The sequence below is a fragment of the Ovis aries genome, chromosome 18 (genome assembly GCF_016772045.2).
Source record: "Ovis aries strain OAR_USU_Benz2616 breed Rambouillet chromosome 18, ARS-UI_Ramb_v3.0, whole genome shotgun sequence".
NCBI lineage: Eukaryota > Metazoa > Chordata > Mammalia > Artiodactyla > Bovidae > Ovis > Ovis aries.
Genome location: NC_056071.1, coordinates 65202013 through 65225726, shown reverse-complemented (window position 1 = coordinate 65225726; position 23714 = coordinate 65202013). Strand labels below are relative to the sequence as shown.

General features: G+C 52.3%; 1 protein-coding gene across 5 annotated transcripts in view; it reads right to left on the bottom strand.

Annotated features, from left to right (window-relative positions):
* Positions 1–23714, bottom strand: part of TRAF3 (TNF receptor associated factor 3) — a 118145-nt gene that overhangs the window by 13322 nt on the left and 81109 nt on the right. For 4 of the 5 annotated variants that reach the window (XM_060401942.1, XM_027957434.2, XM_060401944.1 and 1 more), the window contains 7 exons: positions 17267–17512; positions 15609–15660; positions 12527–12631; positions 11753–11920; positions 6980–7060; positions 4421–4495; positions 2568–2660 (listed from right to left, as the gene is read on the bottom strand). In XM_060401942.1, coding sequence (XP_060257925.1) covers positions 2568–2660; positions 4421–4495; positions 6980–7060; positions 11753–11920; positions 12527–12631; positions 15609–15660; positions 17267–17511 — 819 coding nt within the window. In that variant the 5' untranslated portion in view covers position 17512. The remainder of the gene's footprint in view (positions 1–2567; positions 2661–4420; positions 4496–6979; positions 7061–11752; positions 11921–12526; positions 12632–15608; positions 15661–17266; positions 17513–23714) is intronic. The other variant, XM_027957435.2, reaches the window with a different exon arrangement.

Here is a 23714-nt window from a genome sequence, read left to right as displayed (position 1 = left end):
CTCTCTTGCTGCTGAGCACGGGCTCCAGGGCACGCAGGCTGAGCTGTTTCACAGCATGTGCGATCTTCCGGAGCCAGGGATTAAACCCTGTTTCCCCTGCACTGACCGGCAGATTCCTACCCACTGCGCCCCCAGGGGAGTCCGCCACATCAAACTCTTAATGTCTTTATGGAGGGATTGTCCTTAAACTCAGTTTTCTTTACATATTTTAATCAAAGATCCCAGCCCCTGGGTGCCAGCAGACCCCCGCTTTCACCTGCCCACCAGGTAGACACCGCAGGCACAGGGAAGCCCACTGGCAGGTGTGTTTCCCAGAATCCATGCAGCAGACGGAGCAGGGTCCCCCAGCCCGAGACCCTCCTCCCTGAGCACACCCTCCACCCCTGCCTGTCTAGGGGTACTCTAAGACTTCCTTGTGACTTAAGCTTTCGTAAAATATAGATGGGTGTTTTCAGGTCTGGATTTTATAAAACAGTTTTGTTGTTGTTGTTGTTGTTTTAAAAGTTTGACTGTGAATGTAGTAATTGGTCTTTCTGAATCAACTCAAATATTCTATTTTCCACCCTAGATGAACAAAATAACTCAAGATCCAACTGAACAATTCCACGATGAGAAACAAATTCCCCCTTTAAGAAAACACAAACATCTCCCCCTGTCGTCCGGGTTGGCTCTTGGGCCCAGAGAAGAGATGCCAGCTTCTCATGGACACAGGCAAGGATGCGCAGGGCATGGCTGGCTGTCCTGAGTCGGGGGTGGGGGGGTGGGCCTCAGGGAGGGGCTCACCCCTGAGCAAAGTCACGGGAACAGATGTTTCAAATCTGCCCCCCTCTGGCTGGTGTGTGGTGTGCAAGGGGGAGGACGGCTGGGGAGGGCGTGTGGGCCGGGCAGCCGGGTCCTGGGGTTTCCAACAGTGCAAAGAGGATGCTCTCAGGGTGCTGGGGTGGCAGGGCAGGAGGGTGTAGGACGGGATGACCCCTGTCTCCCCCTCCTGCACCTCTGGGAGCCCTCCTGGTGGCAGCCCTGCCTACAACTGAGGGGCGGACACATCCCCCAGCCCCGCACCGCGGTTACATAACCAGCACAGCTGGAACAAGACCAATTCACTTCACAGGAAAGGAAGAACCTTTTAGATAAATGAGAAGCCGTATCTGTGAGAAACCAAAAGCCCTGCGATCTGTGCCTACAGTTTGAAAACCCAGAAACAACGCATTCTTCAAAAAGAGGAGAAAAAGGGATTCATAGGTAAACCGTCGCTGAACTCAGAGCAAATATGTGCTCATGGGAAAGTTATAAATCATTCATGTGACACAGATTCTGTTTCACGGTCAAACAGAAGGCTCCTCCTGTCCCACGCGTGTGTACACACAGCACACAAAGCCTTTCACAGCTTCTCATCTCCAGCTTAAGCATTTATACTAAAAAATATTTAATGTCATATTTAATAAACATCTTTTGATTTAAAACTTTACACTCCTTCAAGCACATTTACATTTTAAATTGCTTGGGTTTAACACTCAAAACAAGATATTCAAATCTTTACAAACCTTTAGAAAGCAAACATCAACCCCCGGGGCTGCCGTAACTCATCCCAGCGCCCTCCCATCACACGCCCTCCCTTTTCAACACACGTTTGCTGAATATCAAATTAAGTTCTTATTTTTGTATATAAGCCACAAGCCACAGTGGGAGATTTATAACCTTTTTCTGTCAAGCCTTGGAGGTTTTCATCCTTTCTTTGGGAAAGCAGACCTGGCGAGCTGAGCACCACAGAACAAACGCCCCCAGAAAGGCGTGTTCTGTGAGCAGGCGCCTGCGCCGGAGTGCAGACCCCACAGCGGGGCTTCGAGGAGACGCCCAGGAGGGCAGGTGTGTCTGGGGAGGGGCTGTGTGGCCCCCCCAAGCTTCCATAATCAACTGTAACCCTGGGATCCCACGTGCTGCGGGGCAGCTAAGCCCGTGCAGTGCAGTGAAGACCCGGCACGGTCCACAAACAAAAACGGAGCAAAACAGTGACCCTGCTGATGTGGAGGCGGCCTTTCCTCCTGCCTCTTAGAGGAGGACCACACACGTGGCACCGGTGCCCTTCCGGATTGCGGCTGGCGGACTTTCTGTCACAGCCAGAGAGCGGTGTTCGGGGCCTGTGCGGGCCACAGGGTCTCCGTGTCGACACTGCCATCCCGGTGTGGAAGCAGCCGCAGACCGTACTGAAGTGAGTGTGTGTGGCCGCGTTTCAACAAAGCTTTATTTACAAAAAGACGGGGGTTGGGGGTGCAGACTGGAAGTGACAATCCCTGCTCTTACTCAATACTAAGAGAATCACCATGTGAGTTTTTAAAAAGCACTTTATACACACTTGGCAACTGAAAAACAAAGAGCAAGCTAGCAAGCTAACAAAACCACACACCTTCATTTATAAACTCAAGATTGCTTGAAAAGAATTTTACTTTTTTGACACTTCATGCTGTTTCTTTTATCCAAAACCCCTTACTAAACAAAAAGGTTTTCCTCTTCACACAATACGAAGAAATTATTAGAAGCCGGCAGAAGCTGGGAATGGCAGGGCGTACCTTCTTCTCCAGGGAGTTGCTCCACTCCTTGAGCAGGTTGACGTGCTGCACCGCGGAGCTGGCCTCGTGGGCCTTGATCTGCTGGTTTGTCCCCTGAGAACGAAGAGGAGATGCGGTCAGCCAGCCTCCCTCGGTCAGAGGCTCAGACCCTCAGACGACCTCACGCCAGCACCACACACGAAGGCGGGGACTGAACCGGGGAAGGCTCACAGAGCATCTCCAGCCTCGGAAGGGCGGCGCTCAGCGGCCCCTGAGCTACTGCGTGCAGGCGAGGGGGCCACACTGAGAGGAGCCGAGCAGCTCAAGGACGAGGCGCTGTGATTCCACGCCCACTGCCTCGAGGCCGTGTGCTCCACTCACCCCTCAATTTACCTACGCTTCAGACTTCCAACATGGAGAAATTAAATTTCAGACATAGCCCTTTTGTTCCTTAGTAAGTTTTCTGCACTAAAATATAAATGAAAAACGTTGAGACATCTGCAACTAGATGCTGCTACAATAATCTAGAGAATGTGTAATCCAAGTAGGATTCTAAGTTATCTATTAAGACATTAACTTACTAGTGAAATACTAGTATCATAAAATGCACTGTCCCTAACTATTCTAAGTATACTTAGAAAGTTACGTACAGAACATAAACAATCTACAGAGTACATAAGATGTAGACCATCTCAGAGTCAATAATGAGCTCGTGGAACAGTACTTCATGTACCTGAGAAAACAAGTGGTGTAAGAATGTGATTTGGTTTTGATATTGGAAAATTTAAAAGCCATGGCAAGCATTTTGATGATCTCCAAAACATATACTCTGTACATAGAATATTCATATATATATGTTCATACAAGTATTGCTAAATATCAACATATATATATATACATACACAGAATGAATGGCATATAAGTACATACGACATAACAGCGGTGAGGGCTCAGTCTCCTTAAGAGACAAGCGCAGGGAAAGCTACACTCGTCCTCACTCTCAGGCTTTTTGCTTTCGAAGAAAATGCTGAGATGCCAATATCTCTCCACTGATTTCACACAATAACGTATTGATTATACATAAAAATCAAATATAAAATGCTTTAACTGAAGTATATACTGCCCTTTGATAGTTCTAAAATCAAGATATACATTTAAATGAAAACTAGTTCAAATTCACTAGCAATCTTCGGTGTGTTAAAAAAATCACTTTCTAAGAAAATGCTGAGATGCTAATATCCCTGCACTGACTTCACAGTAACATATTGATTATACATAAAAATCAAATATAAAACGCTTTAATTGAAGCATATACTTCCCTTTGATAGTTCTAAAATCAAGATATACATTTAAATGAAAACTAGTTCAAATTCACTAGCAATCTCAGGTGTGTTAAAAAAAACAAAAAAACCAGGCACAGGTTTCTCAGGGCATAGGCACGGCAGTGGAGGAGACTCCTCTCCACCCGGCAATCTGGGAGGTGTGGCACGTGCATGGGCCGCGCTAAGAACACGCTTGTGTGCAACCCTCACGGCTGTGCACGGAAGCACACGCTGCCAAAGCCGTGTTTGGGCACCACAGTCCACCTAGAAACCCCGCCCCGCGTCCGTCCTGCTGGTTTCAATGTGATCCTTCTGCTACGGCATTAACTCCCCCTCAGCTCAGGCGTCCACCTGAAGTCTCTCGACACCCCCGGCCGGGAAAGTGGGCCCCCAGTGGCTGCTGCACGCGGCCTCGTCACCCGTGTGCAGCTGGTGACTCAGTGCCATAACAAAACGGAAAGCTCAGAGCTTGCATGTTAAAATGTCGACAGAGTTAACTTTCTCTCATGGCGTAATGTCAGCGACTGGGAAGGACGAATGTCGGATACTGACCTGAAAAACGCAGCCATAGCGCTTAAAACTACAGGTGCTGGGGGCATTGACACACTCTGACAAGTGTGCACTCAACTGCAACGGGAAAGAGACGTGAGTTGTGGCACAAACGTTTGCATGAAAATGTTCAAACATATCAAGGGCACAGGTAGCATCTGGGTTCTACTATTATGAACAGGGTTTACTGGCAGGTGTGTTTACACCACCGGCTTCCTAGACTTCTACCCAGTAAGTATACAGTATCATCACGTGTATACACATATATACACCAATATACAAAAATACATTTACTGTAACATTTCTTACACTTGCGGCTTTTTTAAGAACAACTTGTTTTGTGACACGCTGTCTGCAGAATTTTAAAAAGAAAGGGAAAAAAAAAACATAAACTGAAAAGCACATTTAAAGACCATAAACAAAAAAACTGCATGAAACACAAAAAATATAAAGCATTCCGATGCAGCTGGGCCACACACCTGTATACAGCAGACAGAAGTAGGTGTCTCCCCAGGGAAGCGCACACAGGCGCCCCCACCCCCCACGCTCACGACAACTGCAGAGGGGACTCTCCTGAAAAGACTCCCTCCCTCAGCTTGCCCAGAAATTCATGTGGCTTTTCAGAGACCCGTGTCATCCTAAGGGCACGGATCTGAACGTGCCCCCCTCCACTTTGCGGAGGACAACTAGGAGGCGCTCTGCTTCAACGTCGGCAAATGGCCAAGCACACACCGCTCAGGGTGCCCCGCAAGGGAGGAGGGAGTGGAAACATCTGCATTTTATAGACACGGGGTTTTGCGTTAGGCTAACACAATCTTAAAGAAAATCTCTTTCTTTATTGGAAACTCAAGGGACAGATCTTCTTCAGAGAAAATGATTAGACCCTGAATTAGCAGCGCGGTGTGTGAGCGCAGCGCAGGGGGGCCTGGGAGTGCGTTCTCCCGGGAGCCAGCACTTGAAGGACACTGCTCTGGTGGGTGCAGGTGGCCACAATGCCTTTTCCTCTGTTCTCTGGGACAAAGTCCCCTCCCGCCAGGTCCATACTCAGGATGAGAGGGAGAGGCTCACAATGCGGCCTTCCTGCCGACCGTGCCAGTTACAGGACAGGCCCGAGGGACCCAGCTGCCCACTGCCAAGGCCAACCCGGTGGAAGGTCCAGGCCTGGGCAGGGTGGTGGTGGCCGCACCTGGAAAAAGCACCCAGGAGGCATGTGGCGGGCGACAGGTACAGAAACTCAACAGGCGGCCACGTGTGCAGTGACGTCAGTTTGAAAATCATGAAACATTTTCTTTCACTGCCATCGGTACAGTCGTAAATCCAACCAGCTAACACTTGTAATGTTAAAATTGGGGACATATCGAGTTTAGCACTATTTTCTACAACTATAAACTCAGGGTTGTACTTTCCCTAAATTGGCTTCATCATCATTACTCTCAGAGCCCTACAGAATTTAGGGGAGCTTGGGACTAGAGCAAGAACCATCTGTAAAAGGGCACCTTTCACCAGAAACCCGAGATCAATGCAGGTTTAAACATTTTTAAAAGTAAAGCTAACTTAAAGGCAAATGGAGACAATTTTGTTCCTAATATAGATAGCCCTGCGTGAGTCAACACTAAGGAAAGTATATGGAACCCTGGAAGTTATTTCCACAGCAGCCTCTTCGTATGTTCACTTGAACGGAGGGGCTTCCCAGCCGTGGAGACAGTGCCCTAGCTGTTCTCTGAGGCATGGCCAGGGGCCCAGGGACCACCATCACACCCAGCGAGACTTGCCCCTGCCCAGCAGGGACGTCCCAGGATGGGCACCTTGGTGAGAGGGGCTCCGGGCTCCTGCTTCAGGGACGGGAGAGACCAACCTCCCCAACTCCTGCAGTATCCAGGTGTCAAATCCCAGGCGGCTGACAAGGGCTGAGGTGAGCAGGCTCCTCAGGTCAGAGTGCCCAGGCCCAAGGGTGCTGAGCGTGGGGACCAGGGCTGCAGGCACCCTGAAGCCCATGGCCGCCCCAACGGCGCCCAGAACAGCAGCGAAGGGGACCCGGGCCAGGACAAGGTGAAGAAGCACCGAGAAGCCTTGGAACTGTTTCACCTGGATATACTCTGGTCAGACAAGGCAACCGCAGGATCTACCTGCCTCAGGGACAGTGGACCTGCGGGCCGCTGTCCAGGCGCCTCCCCTGCCACCTGCCACCCTCTCACCCCAGGGTAGACCCTGCAAGGCCTGTGTGGCCGAAATGGCTCAAGTATCTCTCAGTCAACTGACCTTCCTGAGACAGTGGTAGAGTAATTTCTCTTCTACAGATTTAAACCTAAAAACCGTTGCCCCTTCCTGTACTGTACATATTCCCATTTTCTCAGTTCTCAACGGTATTTTTGCTCTGAATCCACCACTCTGTAGCTTTTAACTGCTTGTTTCTGAAATATCTGATTTCCAAGAACAGCATGAGGCTTTGCATTGCTCTGCTCTATCACCACTGTAGTCTGACGACCTCGGGCCTCGGCATCAAGGGGGAAGAGGGGACCACAGGACGCCCAGCCCCTGCAGGGGCCCAGCCGCAGCCCTCACCTCGCTCCTCAGGAGGGTCTGGACGCCGCACTTGTGCGGGCAGGGCACCGCCACGCAGGGACACTCCGTATCTTCGTGTTTCTGGAGGAGAGAGAGAGACCGTTGCCAACTCTGAAACACACGACCTGCCTTCCTTCAGAGGCCGCCGGCGCCCCCATGAGGCCCCCATCACACCTGCATGGGCCGCTGTGTTACAGACGCGTGAGTGCTGACAAGGCGGGCCCTCAACAGAGCCACCCAGACCTGACTGGTTGGAGCAACTCAAGAGGGGGGTCACTCTAGGACAGCCCCGCCCCAGCCCACCTTCGTGCCCTCTGGCCGCGTCCCCTAGGCCGACGCTGCCCCACCACCTGCGCCTGGCAAGCTCGCTCACACGGGGGTGGACACCAGGGCCCAGCCTCTACTGGCTGGGGCAGACACTTCCCCTCTGGCTTCTCAGCTTGGAGTCTGGAAACGATGCTTCTCAAGAGCCTAAAAACAGTGTGATCCCCAGGAATTTCAATGACTGTCCTGAGAGTGTGCCTGGATTTCCTTTAATGAAAAGGCAATGTAGGTATGTGCCAGTGTGGCCGTTCTCTGATGGCACAGATTTCAACACAGAGCCTGGGTGCTGGCCACTGCCGAACTCTGTGCCATGGGCACCTGCTGGCACCTGTCCAGTACACCTGCCACCCGCAAAGCACGGGCCAGAGCTCCCGCAGGCCAGCAAGCCCAAGCGGGCCTGGAGACAGCACCTCCAGACATGTGATGGAGGCCACACAGGGAGACCCTAGACCCGCTATGAAACACAGCTGTGGGGCCAGGCTTCAGAGGGCAGCACTCGGCAGGAGGAGAGACAGCGGGCTCCCCTCAGGCCTAGGACACGCCAGTTCTGCCGGCAGGGCCTCCAGCCAGGCTGCACCAGGGCAGCACTAGCCACGTACTGTCTGACCAGGAGGTGTGTGGGCCAGGGACAACGGTGCCCGCCAAGGACACTTCTCTGGCCTGTGAGGCCAGTCATCCTGCCACCTGCAGTCCCTGGTCTGGATCAGCCTGGCAGGTGGGCAGTGTGGAAAGGACCCCTCTGCTCCCGAGCGTGGTCCTGGAGGCCCACAGAGGCCCCAGCGCCTGCAGCGGGCAAGCCCATGGCTGTCTGGAGCTCATCGGAAGGCTCTTGGCTGGACTGAGCCTGACCAGCACCTCCCACAAGGGGACCCCCGGGTACTGCTGAGAATCCCTACGAGTTCCCCAGTGCCAAGTCAAGGTGTCCTGCGTCTTTCAGTGGGACGTCTCGGCCAGATGGCGTCACCTGTAGGCGGGGAGTGATCAGATCTCCCTCGGAGGGCAGCGGTAAGGATGGAGTCAGTCCTGGGCCTGGAGAATGGGCGTGGCCAGTGCTCCAGATACCAAGCCCCCCTCCCAAAGCTCCCATTCACCCGGCCGGGCCTGCCTTGGCCTTGGATCAGCCTGGCCCAGGACAGTGAGGAGCACGGATGGACAATCACCCCGCGGCAGGGGTGCGGGGAGAGCGCCTGGGGGTGGGGTTGCGGGGGGAGCGCTGAGACGACTCAGGGGAGGGGCCGTGCACTGGGGAGGGCAGGCAGGGGGCAGTGGGAAGAGAGGCTGGGGCCTGCACGCCAGGCCAGTCAGGAGCTTCATGTGCGCCCTGCAGACCTGTGCAAGGATGATCAAAACAGGCTTTTCTGGCTATCGGAGGGTAAGCGTCTCACATGGGATTTGGGGGGTTTTGCCAGTTCTGTCACACCTTCCCATCTCCAACAGCGATGACTTGCAATTCTTTAACGTGTAGCTATCAGCACGCTCTTTATCTTACACATTTCTATTTCCTGTGACTTGCCATTTATAGCTTTGCCCACTTCAGTGGGTTGAACAGTGACCCCTGAAATATCTCCCTCCCAGACCTCAGAATGTGACCCTCTTGGAAAGAGGGTCTCTGCAGATGCAATGAGTTAAGAGGTGACCCTTGGCCACCCTTTACAACTCTTTGACTTTTCACAAATTAACAGAACTGTTCAAAGAGAATGATACTCTATAATCTCTGGGCTAAATGGAAGAGTTTTTTTTTCTGATGCTTTATGCTAACAGATTAAAAAAACAAACTCAAAAATACCTGACACGCCCATACTATAGTTCAAAGATAGAAAAGAACTGCTCATAAGACCTTGTGGGTCTCCGTGCTGTATCAGTCTATACCACAGAACACAGGACAAGGAGGAAAGTCAGGATGACCTGGGGCTTCGGGCCTAAGTTAAACTGTGCTTTTAAAAAACAGACTTAAGGCCTGAGAGGATGAGGCTGTATGAGAGTGGAAGAACAAGACCTGGGAGCCGAATTCCGCCACTACCAGGGCCCTTTCCTGGCGGGGGAGGAAGTACGGGTGTGGCTGCCTGCTGGCGCTGGGGCCCCGGGGCCCAGAGGGGCTGCACCAGCATGACCCCCAAGCAGGCGTGTTCCCCACAGTGATCACAGGCGGACAGAAAGTAAGATCTGACCCCAAACGCACTGCAGGGTCAGCACCCTGAGGACACGCCAGGACGTCTCCATCACTGAAAGGTAGGAAGATTTACGAGGAAGGCCTCCTGGTACAACTCAGGCCCCAAACTTGCAGCTGCCGCTCTGCGCTTCTGCACCTGCCTCCTCTCCACAGTCAACACATTTAAGACCCCTTGTCAGGTCAGATGCCACTTCCTCTCAACAGCCCTCACGGACCCTGTCCGGCCAGGTGAACCGGCCCTTCCCACAGCGGCATTTACACAGTTGTATAACTGGCCGTCTCCCCCACCAGATGGTGGAGTGAAGGGGAGAGACTGTGATTTGTTCTCTTGTGTGTCCTGGGCAACTAGCTTGGGGTCTGCTGCTCCAGCGTTTCAAGCCACCACGAGCGATGGTGTTATTCCAAAACCCGCCTCTTCGCAGGCTTGACTGAAGCTTAGAGTGGGTTCCTGACAAGCTATTTCACTCACATGCTTTACAATTCTTTCTCAAATGAAAATTAATTTCTGAATTCTATTCTGCAAATAGAGGTAATTGATTTTTGCAAGAAGCAAAGTATAACTTTGATAGCAACATGGTAATATGTGTAAGGTCGGCAGGACTGCTCATTGGGTACATGTTGCCTTCATTCAAATTTAATTACTAAAGAAGTTATTCAATTATGAAAAATACTATGTCTATTTTCCAAAGGGGAGGGCACTTAAAGGTTATTAATAACCAGAAACAACAATCAAACAGACTTCACCAGGGAAGAAAGTCACAGGCACAGAAAAGTTAAACAAAGACGGTAAAGTGGAGGTTACAGGGATTACTCTCACTTCATACAGAAAAACTAAGACAGCCGTTTCTAAATGGGGGTCAGTATGTACTCCCGAACATCTGCCAGGAACCAGCCGGTGGTCCTCAGGCCTGGCTGCCTGTCCAGGGACCCTCTGTCTGCTGACCCACCAGTCACTGGCCTGGCGGGTTCAGAAGCCCCACCCAGCCCCGGCTCCGCCCCCCGCCCCGGCCTATCTCCCTCCGGGACGTCCCCCTCAGGGCCCTCCCGGGCTGGCCGCCCCTCCACTGGATGACCCCCCCATGCTTTGCAGGCTGTAAGCACTGTGCACCCAGGCCTCAGGCCTTGACTGGCCCTTCTCTCTACTCGCTCCAGGCCCTGGGCTGCCAGGACCACCTATTAACATACCCTGTGGCACAGACCACTCCCTCCTCCCCAGAGCCCGCTCTCTCCCTCTGAGCCACACCTGGGCAGGGCACTCTGGTTCACCCACTGCTCTAGTTACAAGCACTGGGCATCCACTCAACTCACACTCCGTGCTCAAGCCACCGGCTAGTCCCACTGGCTCTGCGTAATGCTGACCAACCACATCTGCCCCTTGCTCAGGGCCACCCCGACGCCCACCGCTAGTCTGCTCCCATCAACTTCCCACCTCACCCCTGCCCTGTGTGAGGCAGCCCCTGAAATCCACCTGCTGAGCGGCTCCATCTCGGAGCCAGAGCTGCCCGTGGCCGCTCCCCCTGCCCCGATGCTCTTCCCGCATCGTCCCGACGGCCTCGGAGGGGCCCGCCCTCACCACCCCTGCTCCCATCTTTGTTATACTTATGACCTCTTCCCACTGGAAGATGAGGTCACCCTGAACCCCTAGCCCCTAGAACAGCGCCCATCACACAGTCGGCACGCAGTAAATATGTACTCAAAAAGCCAATGTTCAACAGTGTCCACACCGCTGACTCTTTTGGAAGCTTGTCCTCCATCCCAACATCTGTTTCTCTTTAATTTACATGTAAGTGATCTGATTCTAACATGCGCACAATATAAAACTGTGTGGAAACAAGAGAGGCACGAAAAAACGTTAACTTCTCCTCTCTCTCCGAGAGACAGCTGTACTTCAACGCTGTGGGATCAGTCACCCTGCTGAAGTGATGGTTCTGTCTCAGTGTCTCGGAGCCATAGAATGTTTAAGCGATCCGACAAGATTCTGAGGCTATTCCCTGGGACAAGTGGAAAATTCTACCTTTTTTTGAATAATCAGTCTTCATTTCTTTTTCTTTTTTTTGGCACCCCAAATGACAGTCAATCCAGGCAATGGAAAATGCTAATTGCATAAATCAAAACGGGCAAAACAAATACAGCTTAGCTCTGAAATAAAGTCAGATGAAAATTGCTAGTTACGCCTATCTTTTCTCTTTATTTCTGAGAGAACAGTCATTTGACAAGCTACTCTGTGGACAAACGGTGTCTGGGTGGAGCCAAGGCGGGGAAGCGAGAGGACACCGCACCTGCAACGTGACCATCGGGACCTGGCTCTTGCAGTGGCTGCACGTGGCCTCGCGGTATTTACAGGCCTTCTCCACGTGGTCACGCAGGTCCTTCCTCAGCACTCTCTCTTTGCAGTCAGCACGGACACACGGAAGCTCCTCAAACTGGCAGTCATTCTTCAAATGCACCTGGAAGGCAGACCATTCGGCGTTCTCAACTGGCAGACCTCCAGTCTGAAATACCAATTCTAGCCTCTATGCAGTCAAATCCTATGCAAGCGTTTCCTATCTGCTGCTAGACCAGTTTCCCATAGAGAAGAGTGACCAACGTATCAAGAGATACTGAATTTCATATTCCATTTAGTGATTACTCAAACCATATTGCTTTTGAAGAACTAAGTCAATTAACCTTTCTTCCTGGATAAATAAATGGTTATCCGCTAAGGACTTCATTTTATTCTAATTCAAATATCCTTCCAGGATTAAATATATGTGATAGTAATAAAAAAAAATTAGAAGTTACATGGAATTTTATGGTTATAAAAAGGAGGAAGTGTAAATGGGCCTTCTATAATTAACAGTCAATTCAGATTTCTTTCTATTCTAAATAGGGCAGGGTGCTCAAAAACCAATTGACATTTCTGCCTGTGATGTCATAAAAATAACACTTGACACCCAAGTGGCTCTGCCTGCTCTCCTATTTGGTTGTGTCTGAAAGATGGATACAGACATGGTCTTAGGGGCTCCATGGTGCTGACCGGGGACTGGTGTTTCTGGACGTCTCACCACACTCACCAGCAGGTGCCCCAGGGCCAGCTGCTCCGCACAGCCCCGGCCCTCGTTCCGACAGAATATCTGAAGGGCCAGAATCTCCCTCTTGCAGCAATTATCCTTAAACACCTGAAATTGAAAGATAGCTATTTTAGAGGATTAAGATTTCTTAATCTCCACATGCCGCTACTTTAGACAAGGCAAAACCACTCTGAAAAGTCATGAGCACATCCCTGAAGAGGGCTCACAAAGCACTAAGGACCGTTTTAATGTCTAAGTGAGTAGAATGAAGGAGCCATCCCCACTAAGAGACACAGTTCACATGATACAACCTTAACTACCAGCTTTTAATGGATAAACCCAAAGTAAGCAAGTTGTACTGAACAACTGAAGATCACTTTGGAGCATCCAAACGTTTTAGATGGACTCTGACATTCTCAGGACGATCCCACACCAGGACCGAGTTCACACTGGGATCCTGGACACTCCCAGGCCCCAGCCTTGCTGGGAGCGGAACCTCCCATGGAGGAAAGGGGCGATGGGAGCGGGTGCTACAGCGTGAGGCCTTGCTGGAGGAGCAGAGAAACCACCGTAAAAGACAACGAGCGGCAGATGGTTTGTACATTTACCTTGGTCCCTGCTCTGAAGGGTGTATCACTTGCAGCTAACTCATTTTTCACCAAACGGAAGGCATTAGCTTGCTATTTAAGAAACTTTAAAAAACATGTTGCAAAGATATAGTTAATCCAATAATGAAAATGTCCCCCTTTGAAAATGAAAACCCTCCTTTAATTTTCTTTTTCCCTTAGAAAACAAGTACTCTCACTCCTTCTAACATCACAAGCTACACCATCCTAGTACTCAGGCACTTCTAAGAAACCCCCATGCACTAATGCTCTGTAACAGCAGAAAATCAGAGAGCTCAACAGGCTTTTCTTGACTCCACAAGTAAAGAAATAGAATCAACAGCTGCTAAGAGTTAAAAATAAATTAGTTCGGAGGCAAATCTAATCTTAGGTAAACATGACTTTTTTAAAACAGGTCATAATTTAAGATGTTGAAGTCAACAGAGTAGGTATTTTTAACCAGTAAGAAATAATGTGATCACAGAAAATGATCCTTCTGTGCCACTAAGTTTCTTTTCTTTTCTTTGGGCTGCCCCTCCTGGCTTGTGGGATCTTAGTTCTCTGACCAGGGACTGAACCCAGGTCCACGTCAGCAGAAGCACAGAGTCTTAACCGCTGGATCACCAGGTAATTCCCTAAGTTTCTTAAATCACTTGAGTTTAACTTTGGTTCCCTAGTGGCTCAGATGGTAAAGAATCTGCCTGCAAAGCAGAAGACCCAAGTTTAATCTCTGGGTTGGGAAGATCCCCTGGAGAAGGGAGTGGCAATCCACTCCAGTATTCTTGCCTGAAGAATTCCACAGACAGAGAAGCCTGGTGGGCTGCAGTCCATGGGGTCACAAAGAGTCTGACACATCTGAGTGACTGCTGCTAGGCTGCTGAGTCACTTCAGTCGTGTCTGACTCTGTGCGACCCCATAGACGGCAGCCCACCAGGCTCCGCCATCCCTGGGATTCTCCAGGCAAGAACACTGGAGTGGGTTGCCATTTCCTTCTCCATGCATGAAAGTGAAAAGTGAAAGTGAAGTCACTGAGTCGTGTCCAACTCTCACCGACCCCATGGACTGCAGCACACCAGGCTCCTCTGTCCATGGGGTTTTCCAGGCAAGAGTACATAACTTCGTAACTTAGGGAGAAAAAAACATAGATTGAAAACATTAAGAATGATAAAAGTAGAGAACTTCAGGGCTGAGAAAGAGCTCATATCATTTCTGCAACCATCCCATTTTACAGATGGGGAAGCAGAGGCCCTGGGGCGGTGCCATCCTCAGTGACCTGCCCAGTGGCTGAGGTCAGTCTCCCGGGGCCCAACCAGACCTACATTTCCCCATGAGGATCCCTTGCTTATTCAGTCTCATTTACAAGTCTTCATCAAATTCCATAATCATTCTTCAGCTATCAATGCCATTGAAAAATAGGGATAACAACTCTGACGAATGAAATGAGGCACTAAAAAGTTCGCCCCAGCCACTGTTTCAACCTCCTCTCTCAGTCACATTGGTTTGTTATTTAGTCGCTCAGTGTCTGACTCTTTGTGACCTCATGGACTGTAGCCCACCAGGTTCCTCTATCCATGGGCATTTCCCAGGCAAGAATACTGGGGTGGGCTGCCACTTCCTCCTCCAGGGGATCTTCCTGACCCAAGGATGGAACCTGTGTCTCCTGTATTGGCAGGTGGGTTTTTTACCATTGAGCCACTGGGGAAGCTTGTTATATTGGTTAGATAATCGCTAACAGGTTTCCATGTCAAGACAACGGGTAGAGCTGAGTGAGCAAGCCACAAGTCCCCATGCGAGCCAGTGCTGCAGAACAGCAAGGCCGCGGGAAAACCCAAGTAAGAACTTCAGTGTACAATTTAATGGCCTACACTTAAAAAATGGTTAGGTTCATTAATCTAAATATCAGAACCACATATTTTTATTGATCTTTTAAGTACTTCAAGAACGAGTGGTTTCAAACGAGAAGTGTGCCCGGGAGGGCTTGGCAGGGTGCAGACGACCACATGGTGGGTGAGAAGGGCCCGGGTCCCTGGGTGCTGGGCTGCGGGACCCTCACGAGCTCTGAGGCACCCTCGGCCACACAGGGGACGGGAGAGCTGAAAGTGCACATGTCTAATGACTTCCAGACACTGCGTGGGGCGAGAGAGAGCACATTCAGTGGGGCCCGCAGACCAGCACCATCTGAAGGCTGAACGCAGCCATCTGGGAGGCGGACCCGAGATAACAGCGCACATCCCCCACCCAGGGTCTTGGAAGGTGAAACCATGACTGACCCAGGGGAGGAGGCAGGCTCGGGGGCTGAAGCACCTGCCCAGCATATCTGCCCAGTGTGTCGGGGTGCTTACAGCCCCCTGCCTCGACCCTGCTCCGCCAGCCGTCAGAGCCAGGGAAACTCAGAGCCAGCGTGCGAGATGCAAACCTTGCGGAAGGCACCACCCAGCGCAACACGGGGACCAAACAGCTTATTAAAAAACCAGGAATACCTTGTCTTTGATGATGACTTCTTGACAAGCAGTACATTTTGGGCTGGAGGAGCTGAGGGGAGAGACACAGTAAACGTGTTAGAGGGCGAGCACCTTCTCATCTGAACCCACTGGGAACCCTGAGCCATTCCCTTAGGGGTCGTGTCTGCTGTGCAGAGCTCGGAGAAACAGGGCTTCAGGATGCCAGGGTAAGTTTGGTTTAAATATGGTTTAAACGGGAGAAAAGGGTTAAGATTCTTTTTTAGTAGTGATTTTTCATAAGGAAGTTTTTCAGCAGAGCAGCTGAGATCAGTCCCTCTTGGAAAGTCCCTTTCAATTAAAAGTGAAATTTCATTTCAGAAACCAAAAGCAGCTCCCCGCGGAGGGGCTCTGCGGCGTGAGTGTCCCCAGCTCCCCAGAGGGCCTCTGAGCAGTGCTGCCTTAGCAGCACAGAAAGTGCCGGATCCACAGGCTATCTCTTCACAGCTGCAGAAAGGCTGATGGAGTGCCAGGACTTGAGTCCCATGGGAATCGAAAGCTGAGCCTGTCTACAGAGACCACGAGTCTCCTACATCACTCTTGTCCCCAAACTCAGGACGCGAGCCACTGCTCCCTAGCTGCCCTTTTTTGGACTTGAGTCTCACCCCCATCCTGTGCTGGAAACCACCTCCGAGAGATTAAAAATAAAAAACTAATTTTGAGTGCTCCTTCCTTCCAGGGCCCCTGCCCTCGACAGCCTGAGGGCACTTGGCATCCAGGCCAGGGGGGCACAGTGGGAGATCCTGGAACAGCAGGCAGGTGGGCAGGGGGGCCCTGGGGAGGGGGCGGGAGATTAACAGGCTTTAAAATGATAGCTCGCTCATCCAGACTTCACCAGCACGGAGCCTGTGCTCACCTGTTTTAATCATGGGACTCTCTGAGCAGCCTTAGAGCCCAGGGCGCCTGGGGGGGATCCCCTGACACCTGCCAAAGGCAGAGCAGGAGGAGCCCCAGGAGCAGAGGAGGGTGGAAACTGGAAGAGACCCCGCCCCCGCCCCCCCCCACGGGCCCCCCCAACCCCACGAAGGGAAAGCGGCGCCCTGGGGCTGCACTGCCACAGTCACTAAACTCCGTTCCAGAGCTGAGTCCTCAGTCTCGGGGGAGAGGACAAGAGCTCAGCAGCAAGTCCCCAGAGGGGACCCTGGGGAGGGAGGCTGCCCCCAGCGGAGGGCTGGATGAGCCAGGGTAGCCTTCCCGGCTTCCGCCCACCGGCGGGGCCCAAGCTGAGCACAGTGCTCGGCATCCTGCCGGGCGAATCCTGCAGGATGAACCAGCACGCTCCGCTGTACAACTCCAGCCTCCCTGACGCTGGGGGCTTTGCATGGCGTTAATTCACAACGACATGCCCTTGGGGGCTGCTGCGGGCTCCCTGACACTCAGCTCCAGGGCGTCCTCTCCTTACCGAGGACCTGCCCCCTACATCCCGAACATGTTGCACATCCCCTATCCTAGGGGATCGCCCCAAAGGGCCCCACCATCGTCGGTGGACGGGGTGGCTCCTCCCCAGAACGTGAGCGCCTCCAGCAAAACTGGGCCCCGCAGACAGGGGACGGGGGCCCCAGGGGAGAGACCTCACAGGGGGAGTTGGGGAGGGCTGCCCCGAGACTGCGGCGAGACCCAGGCCCTCCAGCTAGACGCACCTGAGCAGGGCGCCCATGCAGGTCTCACAGAAGCGGTGCCCGCACTCCGTCTGCTTGGGGCTGCAGAGCACTAGGCGGCACTTCTCGCACTTGTACTTGTCCTCCACGGCCTTGACAAAGCGCTCCTTGTAGCCGCCCTGCTCGGGGACCAGCACGGCCGGCCCGGCTCCACGCTCAGGGTGCAGCTTCAGCGGGGGGTTGGCAGGCAGGGTGCCGGCCGCATCCAGCTTCTTACTGGGCTCCATCCTAGGAGAAGGGGGTCCATCAGAGCGGGGATCTGGGGGGGGGGGCTCCCCGTGGGCTTCCAGCCTCCAACACCCAGGCCCCTGCCCGGGACCTGCTGCTGGGAAGCGCAGACCACATTATTAAGGCTCTTCAATTTAAAATGCAGATGCTGCTCTGGTTCTACGGACCGGACCGTTCTGACGGGAGGCTCCTGTCACCCAGCGACCACCTCCCTTGGGCGGGCTGCCTGGCCCCCTTCTCGAGCCGGCCCCGCAGCCTCGGACCCACCCTGAGTGTGCGGGACCCGGTGCCCAGGACTGGACGCCAGTGGGGACGCTGGGCCTGGCCAACCGCACGGTGACGGGTGGCTGGTCCCCACCTGCAAGGCCCTGTCCCAGCAAAGTAGGAGGTGCCTGGAGACACAACGGAGCTCCTTTCAAAACTTACCAGGTCTCTCAAGATCAGCTGTGCTCCTGCTCAATCCATCTATTTCTGCTGCTGACACAAATAAGGGCCAAACGCCTTCTCCTTATGAGGTGCTAGGCGTCCACCCACCCCTCCACTCCCCTCAGCCCGAGGCTCCCCACCAGCCAGGTCGGGCCAGACTCGGGTTCTGCGGGAACGGGGCATGCTGCACACCCGGCCCCAGAGCAGCTGGCAGGCCGGGGGCAGAGGCCGCGCTGCCCGAGAGGCTCACTCCTCACGCTGCCTCTTCCCGCCCCTGGACAGGGCCGAAGGGAGGCACGCCTGTGGCCAGGACGTGCAGCAACCATGCAGGAGGCAGTGCCTGTGACAGGAAGATGACCCATGCCCCAGCCACACGGGCGTTACTTTTAACAAAAAGCACACTACTGTGCAAAGCACAGGAGCCTCCTGTGGCATCAAAAAAAAAAAGATTTCAAAGTGACCCCAAAAGGCCAGCGACCCTTTGCTCCCCATCACTGATTAGAATCCTATTTGTCAAGACACTAAGTAGGAAGGTGCCTGTCCGGGAAACGGGTCAACCAGGAGTCGGCCTGCTGCCACGGGATTGCCTGCCCATTCTCCTGCCAACGCTGACCCCAGCTCCACCCCCTCCTCCCCACACCCCTCCCGCCTTCTCATGGAGCCCACCCTGGTCGGCCCACTCAAGGCCCGCCCCGCGGTCCATGCTCCCAAGACTGCTGCTTACAGCTTATTTACTGCCTCACTCCCTGAGGCAGGGCGTGGGTTTGGATCTGCTTTGTTGAACAGATCCTGGACACCCGGAATCACTAGGGCCTGAGGTAAAAGATTCTCATTACACATCTGCTGAGTTAACAGAGGGAAAGGTGAAGTCTGAGCCACTCACAGCAAACTGTGTTTCTGTGAAGCCAGAAAAAAGAAAAACTTCAGTTTTCAGAACTGATCTCATAGCTTCATGCCTTGAAAACCTGTGCTTAGATCAGACGCTACTTGGAACTGTGGTTTAGTATTTTATCCTATAATGCGTGAGGAACGTGTGCTCCATAAGTAAACAGTTTTCAGTGAGACGTGTTTGATTCTTCGGTTGTGAATTCCTATTTCAAATATAAGAGACAACTCAGGATGAAGCTAATGACAAACCGTAACTGTTTGTTTACCTATAACTAGGTATAGGTCACATGTCCTCTGAACAGACAAGTGAAGAACACAGGTTTGGATCCTTGGTTTTTACAGGCTGCTTAAGAAAGTGAGCATGCACCAAGAATCGCAAGCACATGAGCAGAACCTCCCTGCAGCCTGTCCTGAAGGCAGAGCCCAGGCCTGCCAGGACTCCCCTGGAATGTGGGGTGCTGACCGGGCACATGTGCCACACACCCCAAGGGCGCCTCGAAAGCCTGCCCAGGGCCCCCGTCCTGCCCCACGCATGGTCCATTCCTGAGCTGAGCTGCTGGCTGGATAACGAGCTTCCAGGGATGGAGAGAAGGAAAGCACCTGGGCAGGAGAGACAGGAAAAGCATCAGCCCTCCTTGAATACTCGCAAGTGAGGTCAGAGAAGACGATCGGAACACGGCGCATCCAGGCCAGGCAAACCCCAGGGCCCCGGAGCAGGAGCTCCATCAGCAGGGGTGGGGGGAGTGGGCGTGCCTACTAACAGGAACAGGGCTTCCTGGGCGACCCAAGGGTTCTGGAACTGGGCACAGGGGTGACTGCACACTCTGTGAAGAGACTAAAAACCAGTGAGCCGTACGCTTTAAAGGGGGTGGACTCTACGGTATGTGAACGATACTTCAATGTAAAATCTAAACAAAGAGTATTTCAAAGTACCTGTTTAAGCCAGTTCCATTTAGGTTTGGTTAATTTGTGACATTTATACATAGCGTCATACACTTTAAATGTAAGACTAGAATCAAAGTGGCTGTGCCCTATGCTGGGGAAGGGCCTCAGGAAGATTTCTCTGTCAGAGTACACGCTCGCAGAGAAGACAATGAGGCCCAGAGGCGGATGCTCTGCTGGTGTCCGCGCGAGTGTGCAGACACCCAGGATCAGCACACGCACGTGGAGGGAGCGCAGCTCCCCCTTCCTCCGCACAAACCACGCTGCGTGTGCAACACATGCACACCAACCACGGCTCTCCTGGCCGCACCGACTGCACCCCGGGCCTCTCTCCACAGCGCCCTGTAAGCACGCCCCGTATCGCGGGGAAGGGCCACACGGCACTCCACGCGGGGGCACTCCACGCGGGGGCACTCCACGCGGGCGCCACCAGTTCTGCTCACGGGCAGTGAGGCTGGCTTCAGCTGATGATATAAACGACCCGCGGAGAACTCTCCCGAACACACCTCTGCACACTTAGGCAAGCACACAGCAACATGGCTGCTGGGTCAAAGACCACGTCCGTTTTAAAATACACTGTTATTCAGTAGCCAAGTCGTGTCCGACTCTCTGCGACCCACGGCCTGCAGCACGCCAGGCTTCCCTGTCCTTCACCATCTCCGAGTCTGCTCAGACTCATGTCCATACAGAATCACTGCCCAGTATCTTTCTAAAAGGGCTGTCCATTGCATGCTTCCTCCAATGGTTAGTAAACTGTTAAACACTGCTTTAGAGGACAACAGCTGGTTTTGCTCCAATGCTGAAGCTCTGACTTTGTTTTGGCCTCAGCCGTGTTTTCTGGAGGGCACTGCTGGCCGTGCGTGAGCAAGTCTCAAGTTCTCCCGTGGGTTCTCGTCTCCTCAAGAGCTGCCGGTCAGCACGGCTGTGCAATGTGGGAGGGCACACCTGCTGGCCTCCCACCAGGCGGGAGAGGCCTTCTCAGGTGAGTGGCTCTGCAGGGGTTGCCGAACCATTCACATTTCATTTCAGCAGGTAGCCAGGTACCTCCAGCACACATGGCACTGCGCCTTGCTTGTCAGGGAAAGGAGGTGAGAGAGACTGTCCCCGCCCCTCGGGAGCTCTGCGGGAGTCGTGAGGAAGGGGGGCGCTCCAGGGGCAGCAGGGGTAATGGTGGCAGGAGCGGGAAGCACCCCGTGAGAACTTGCAGAGGCTGCAGGTCCTCAGACTGGGAGGCTTGCACCCCATGCTGGGAGATGGGGCTTCCCAAGCGGGACTTGGGGCAGAATGATCCCAGCTCTAGTGGAGGGCAAGGCAGACACACACAGACGCAGCACGGCTGGGTGGGTGGGGCAGGCGGACAGGCCTGGCGTCCGGCTGCAAGTGGCCTGGGTGGGAAGGCAGGCCTGGCGCTCCTGCCCTGAGGCAAGTCCCCGGGCACAGCTTCTGTCCTCAGTTCTTGTTTTCCCATGGAAAGCAGATGGCGCCCCTGACTCTCACGTTTTCGGGGATCACCGAGGCATTACATGCAGGGTCCCTCCGCAAACCGCAGCACGACACCCAGAAGATACTCTCCTCCCGCTGGGTCGGGAAGTCCACGAGCATCAGCTGCTTCCCCACTCTGGACAGCTTACAGCCTTGTCAAAAAGCCCTTGCTCAGCAATTAGGCAAGAAAAATAAGAAACAAACAGCTTCCAGACTGGAAAGAAGAAGTAAAACTATTTCCATTTTCAGATGACATAATCTTGTGCATAGAACATACTCACGAATCAACTAAAAACAAGCTGAACTAATAAACTTGTTCAGTAAAGCTGCAGGATATAATAGTTCAGTCAGTCAGTCGTGTCCGACTCTCTGAGACCCCCACGGCCTGCAGCACGCCAGGCTTCCCTGTCCATCACCATCTCCCGGAGCTTGATATCAACATATAAAGTCCAGCTGCATTTCTATAAACTAGCAGTGAACAATTCAGAAATAAAACCGAGAAAGCAATCCAATTATGAGTATCAAAAAGAATAAAATATACTCTGAGAATGATAAAACATTGTTTTTTATGCTAGGTGGAAAGCTACCCCATGCTCACAGACGGGAATGCTTAGCATTGCTGAGGTGGCACCGCTACTCAGCCTGACCTACAGACCCGTCTACACCCAGACCTGAATCCTAGCTGGGGTTTTTTTCTTGCCGAGATTAATAAGCTGAACCTAAAATTCACATTGAAATATGAGGGACTCAGAATAAACAAAACAATCCTGAAAAAGAAGAACAAAGTCGGAAGACTCACACTTCCTTATTTCAAAACTTACTATAGATGAATCAGGACACTGATTACTGGTAAGAAGGACAGACAGTCAATGAAGCAGAACCAAGAGTACAGACAGAAACGCTCACGTTTATGGCCAGCTGGTTTCCAACAAGGGCACCGAGCCCGTCGCTGGGGAAGGGGCAGGGTGTGCTCGGGCCGGCCAGCTCACGGCCGGCCAACACCTGTGGGACACCTGCATCCTCATTCCCAGGTGGGCAACTCAGTTCAACTCTAGTACAGATTCATGGAGAACAGCGGGGTGGGCTCTAAGTCCTCCCTGGCTGATATCCTCTGCCTTTCAAGAAAATGTACTGTGTGTTCAGTTCAGTTCAGTCAGTTCAGTTGCTCAGTCATGTCCGACTCTTTGCGACCCCATGAACCGCAGCACGCCAGGCCTCCCCGTCCATCACCAACTCCCGGAGTTCACTCAAACTCATGTCCATCGAGTCCGTGATGCCATCCAGCCATCTCATCCTCTGTCATCCCCTTCTCCTCCTGCCCCAATCCCTCCCAGCATCAGGGTCTTTTCCAATAAGTCAACTCTTCACATGAGGTGGCCAAAGTATTGGAGTTTCAGCTTTAGCATCAGTCCTTCCAAAGAAATCCCAGGGCTAATCTCCTTCAGAATGGACTGGTTGGATCTCCTTGCAGTCCAAGGGACTCTCAAGAGTCTTCTCCAACACCACAGTTCAAAAGCATCAATTCTTTGGGGCTCAGCTTTCTTCACAGTCCAACTCTCACATCCATACATGACCACAGGAAAAACCATAGCCTTGACAAGACGGACCTTTGTTGGCAAAGTAATGTCTCTGCTTTTGAATTTGCTATCTAGGTTGGTCATAACTTTCCTTCCAAGGAGTAAGCGTCTTTTAATTTCATGGCTGCAGTCACCATCTGCAGTGATTTTGGAGCCCCAAAAAAGAAAGTCTGACACTGTTTCCACGGTTTCCCCATCTATTTCCCATGAAGTGATGGGACCAGATGCCATGATCTTCGTTTTCTGAATGTTGAGCTTTAAGCCAACTTTTTTACTCTCCTCTTTCACTTTCATCAAGAGGCTTTTTAGTTCCTCTTCACTTTCTCCCATAAGGGTGGTATCATCTGCATATCTGAGGTTATTGATATTTTTCCTGGCAATCATGATTCCAGCTTGTGCTTCCTCCAGCCCAGCGTTTCTCATGATGTACTCTACACATAAGTTAAATAAGCAGGGTGACAATATACAGCCTTGATGTACTCCTTTTCCTATTTGGAACCAGTCTGTTGTTCCATGTCCAGTTCTAAACTGTTGCTTCCTGACCTGCATATAGGTTTCTCAAGAGGCAGGTCAGGTGGTCTGTATTTCCATCTCTTTCAGAATTTTCCACAGTTTATTGTGATCCACACAGTCAAAGGCTTTGGCATAGTCAATAAAGCAGAAATAGATGTTTTCTGAAACTCCCTTGCTTTTTCGATGATCCAGCGGATGTCGGCAATTTGATCTCTGGTTCCTCTGACTTTTCCAGACACATAAAAACGATTCTGGGCGATGTCCATGCAAGGTGGGAATAAGAATACAGCAACAACAAAACCCCAGCGCCCGGCACCCACGTGACAGTCACCGTCGCCCCGTGCGCCCCACCTCAGCCGCCCCCTGCCTCGCTC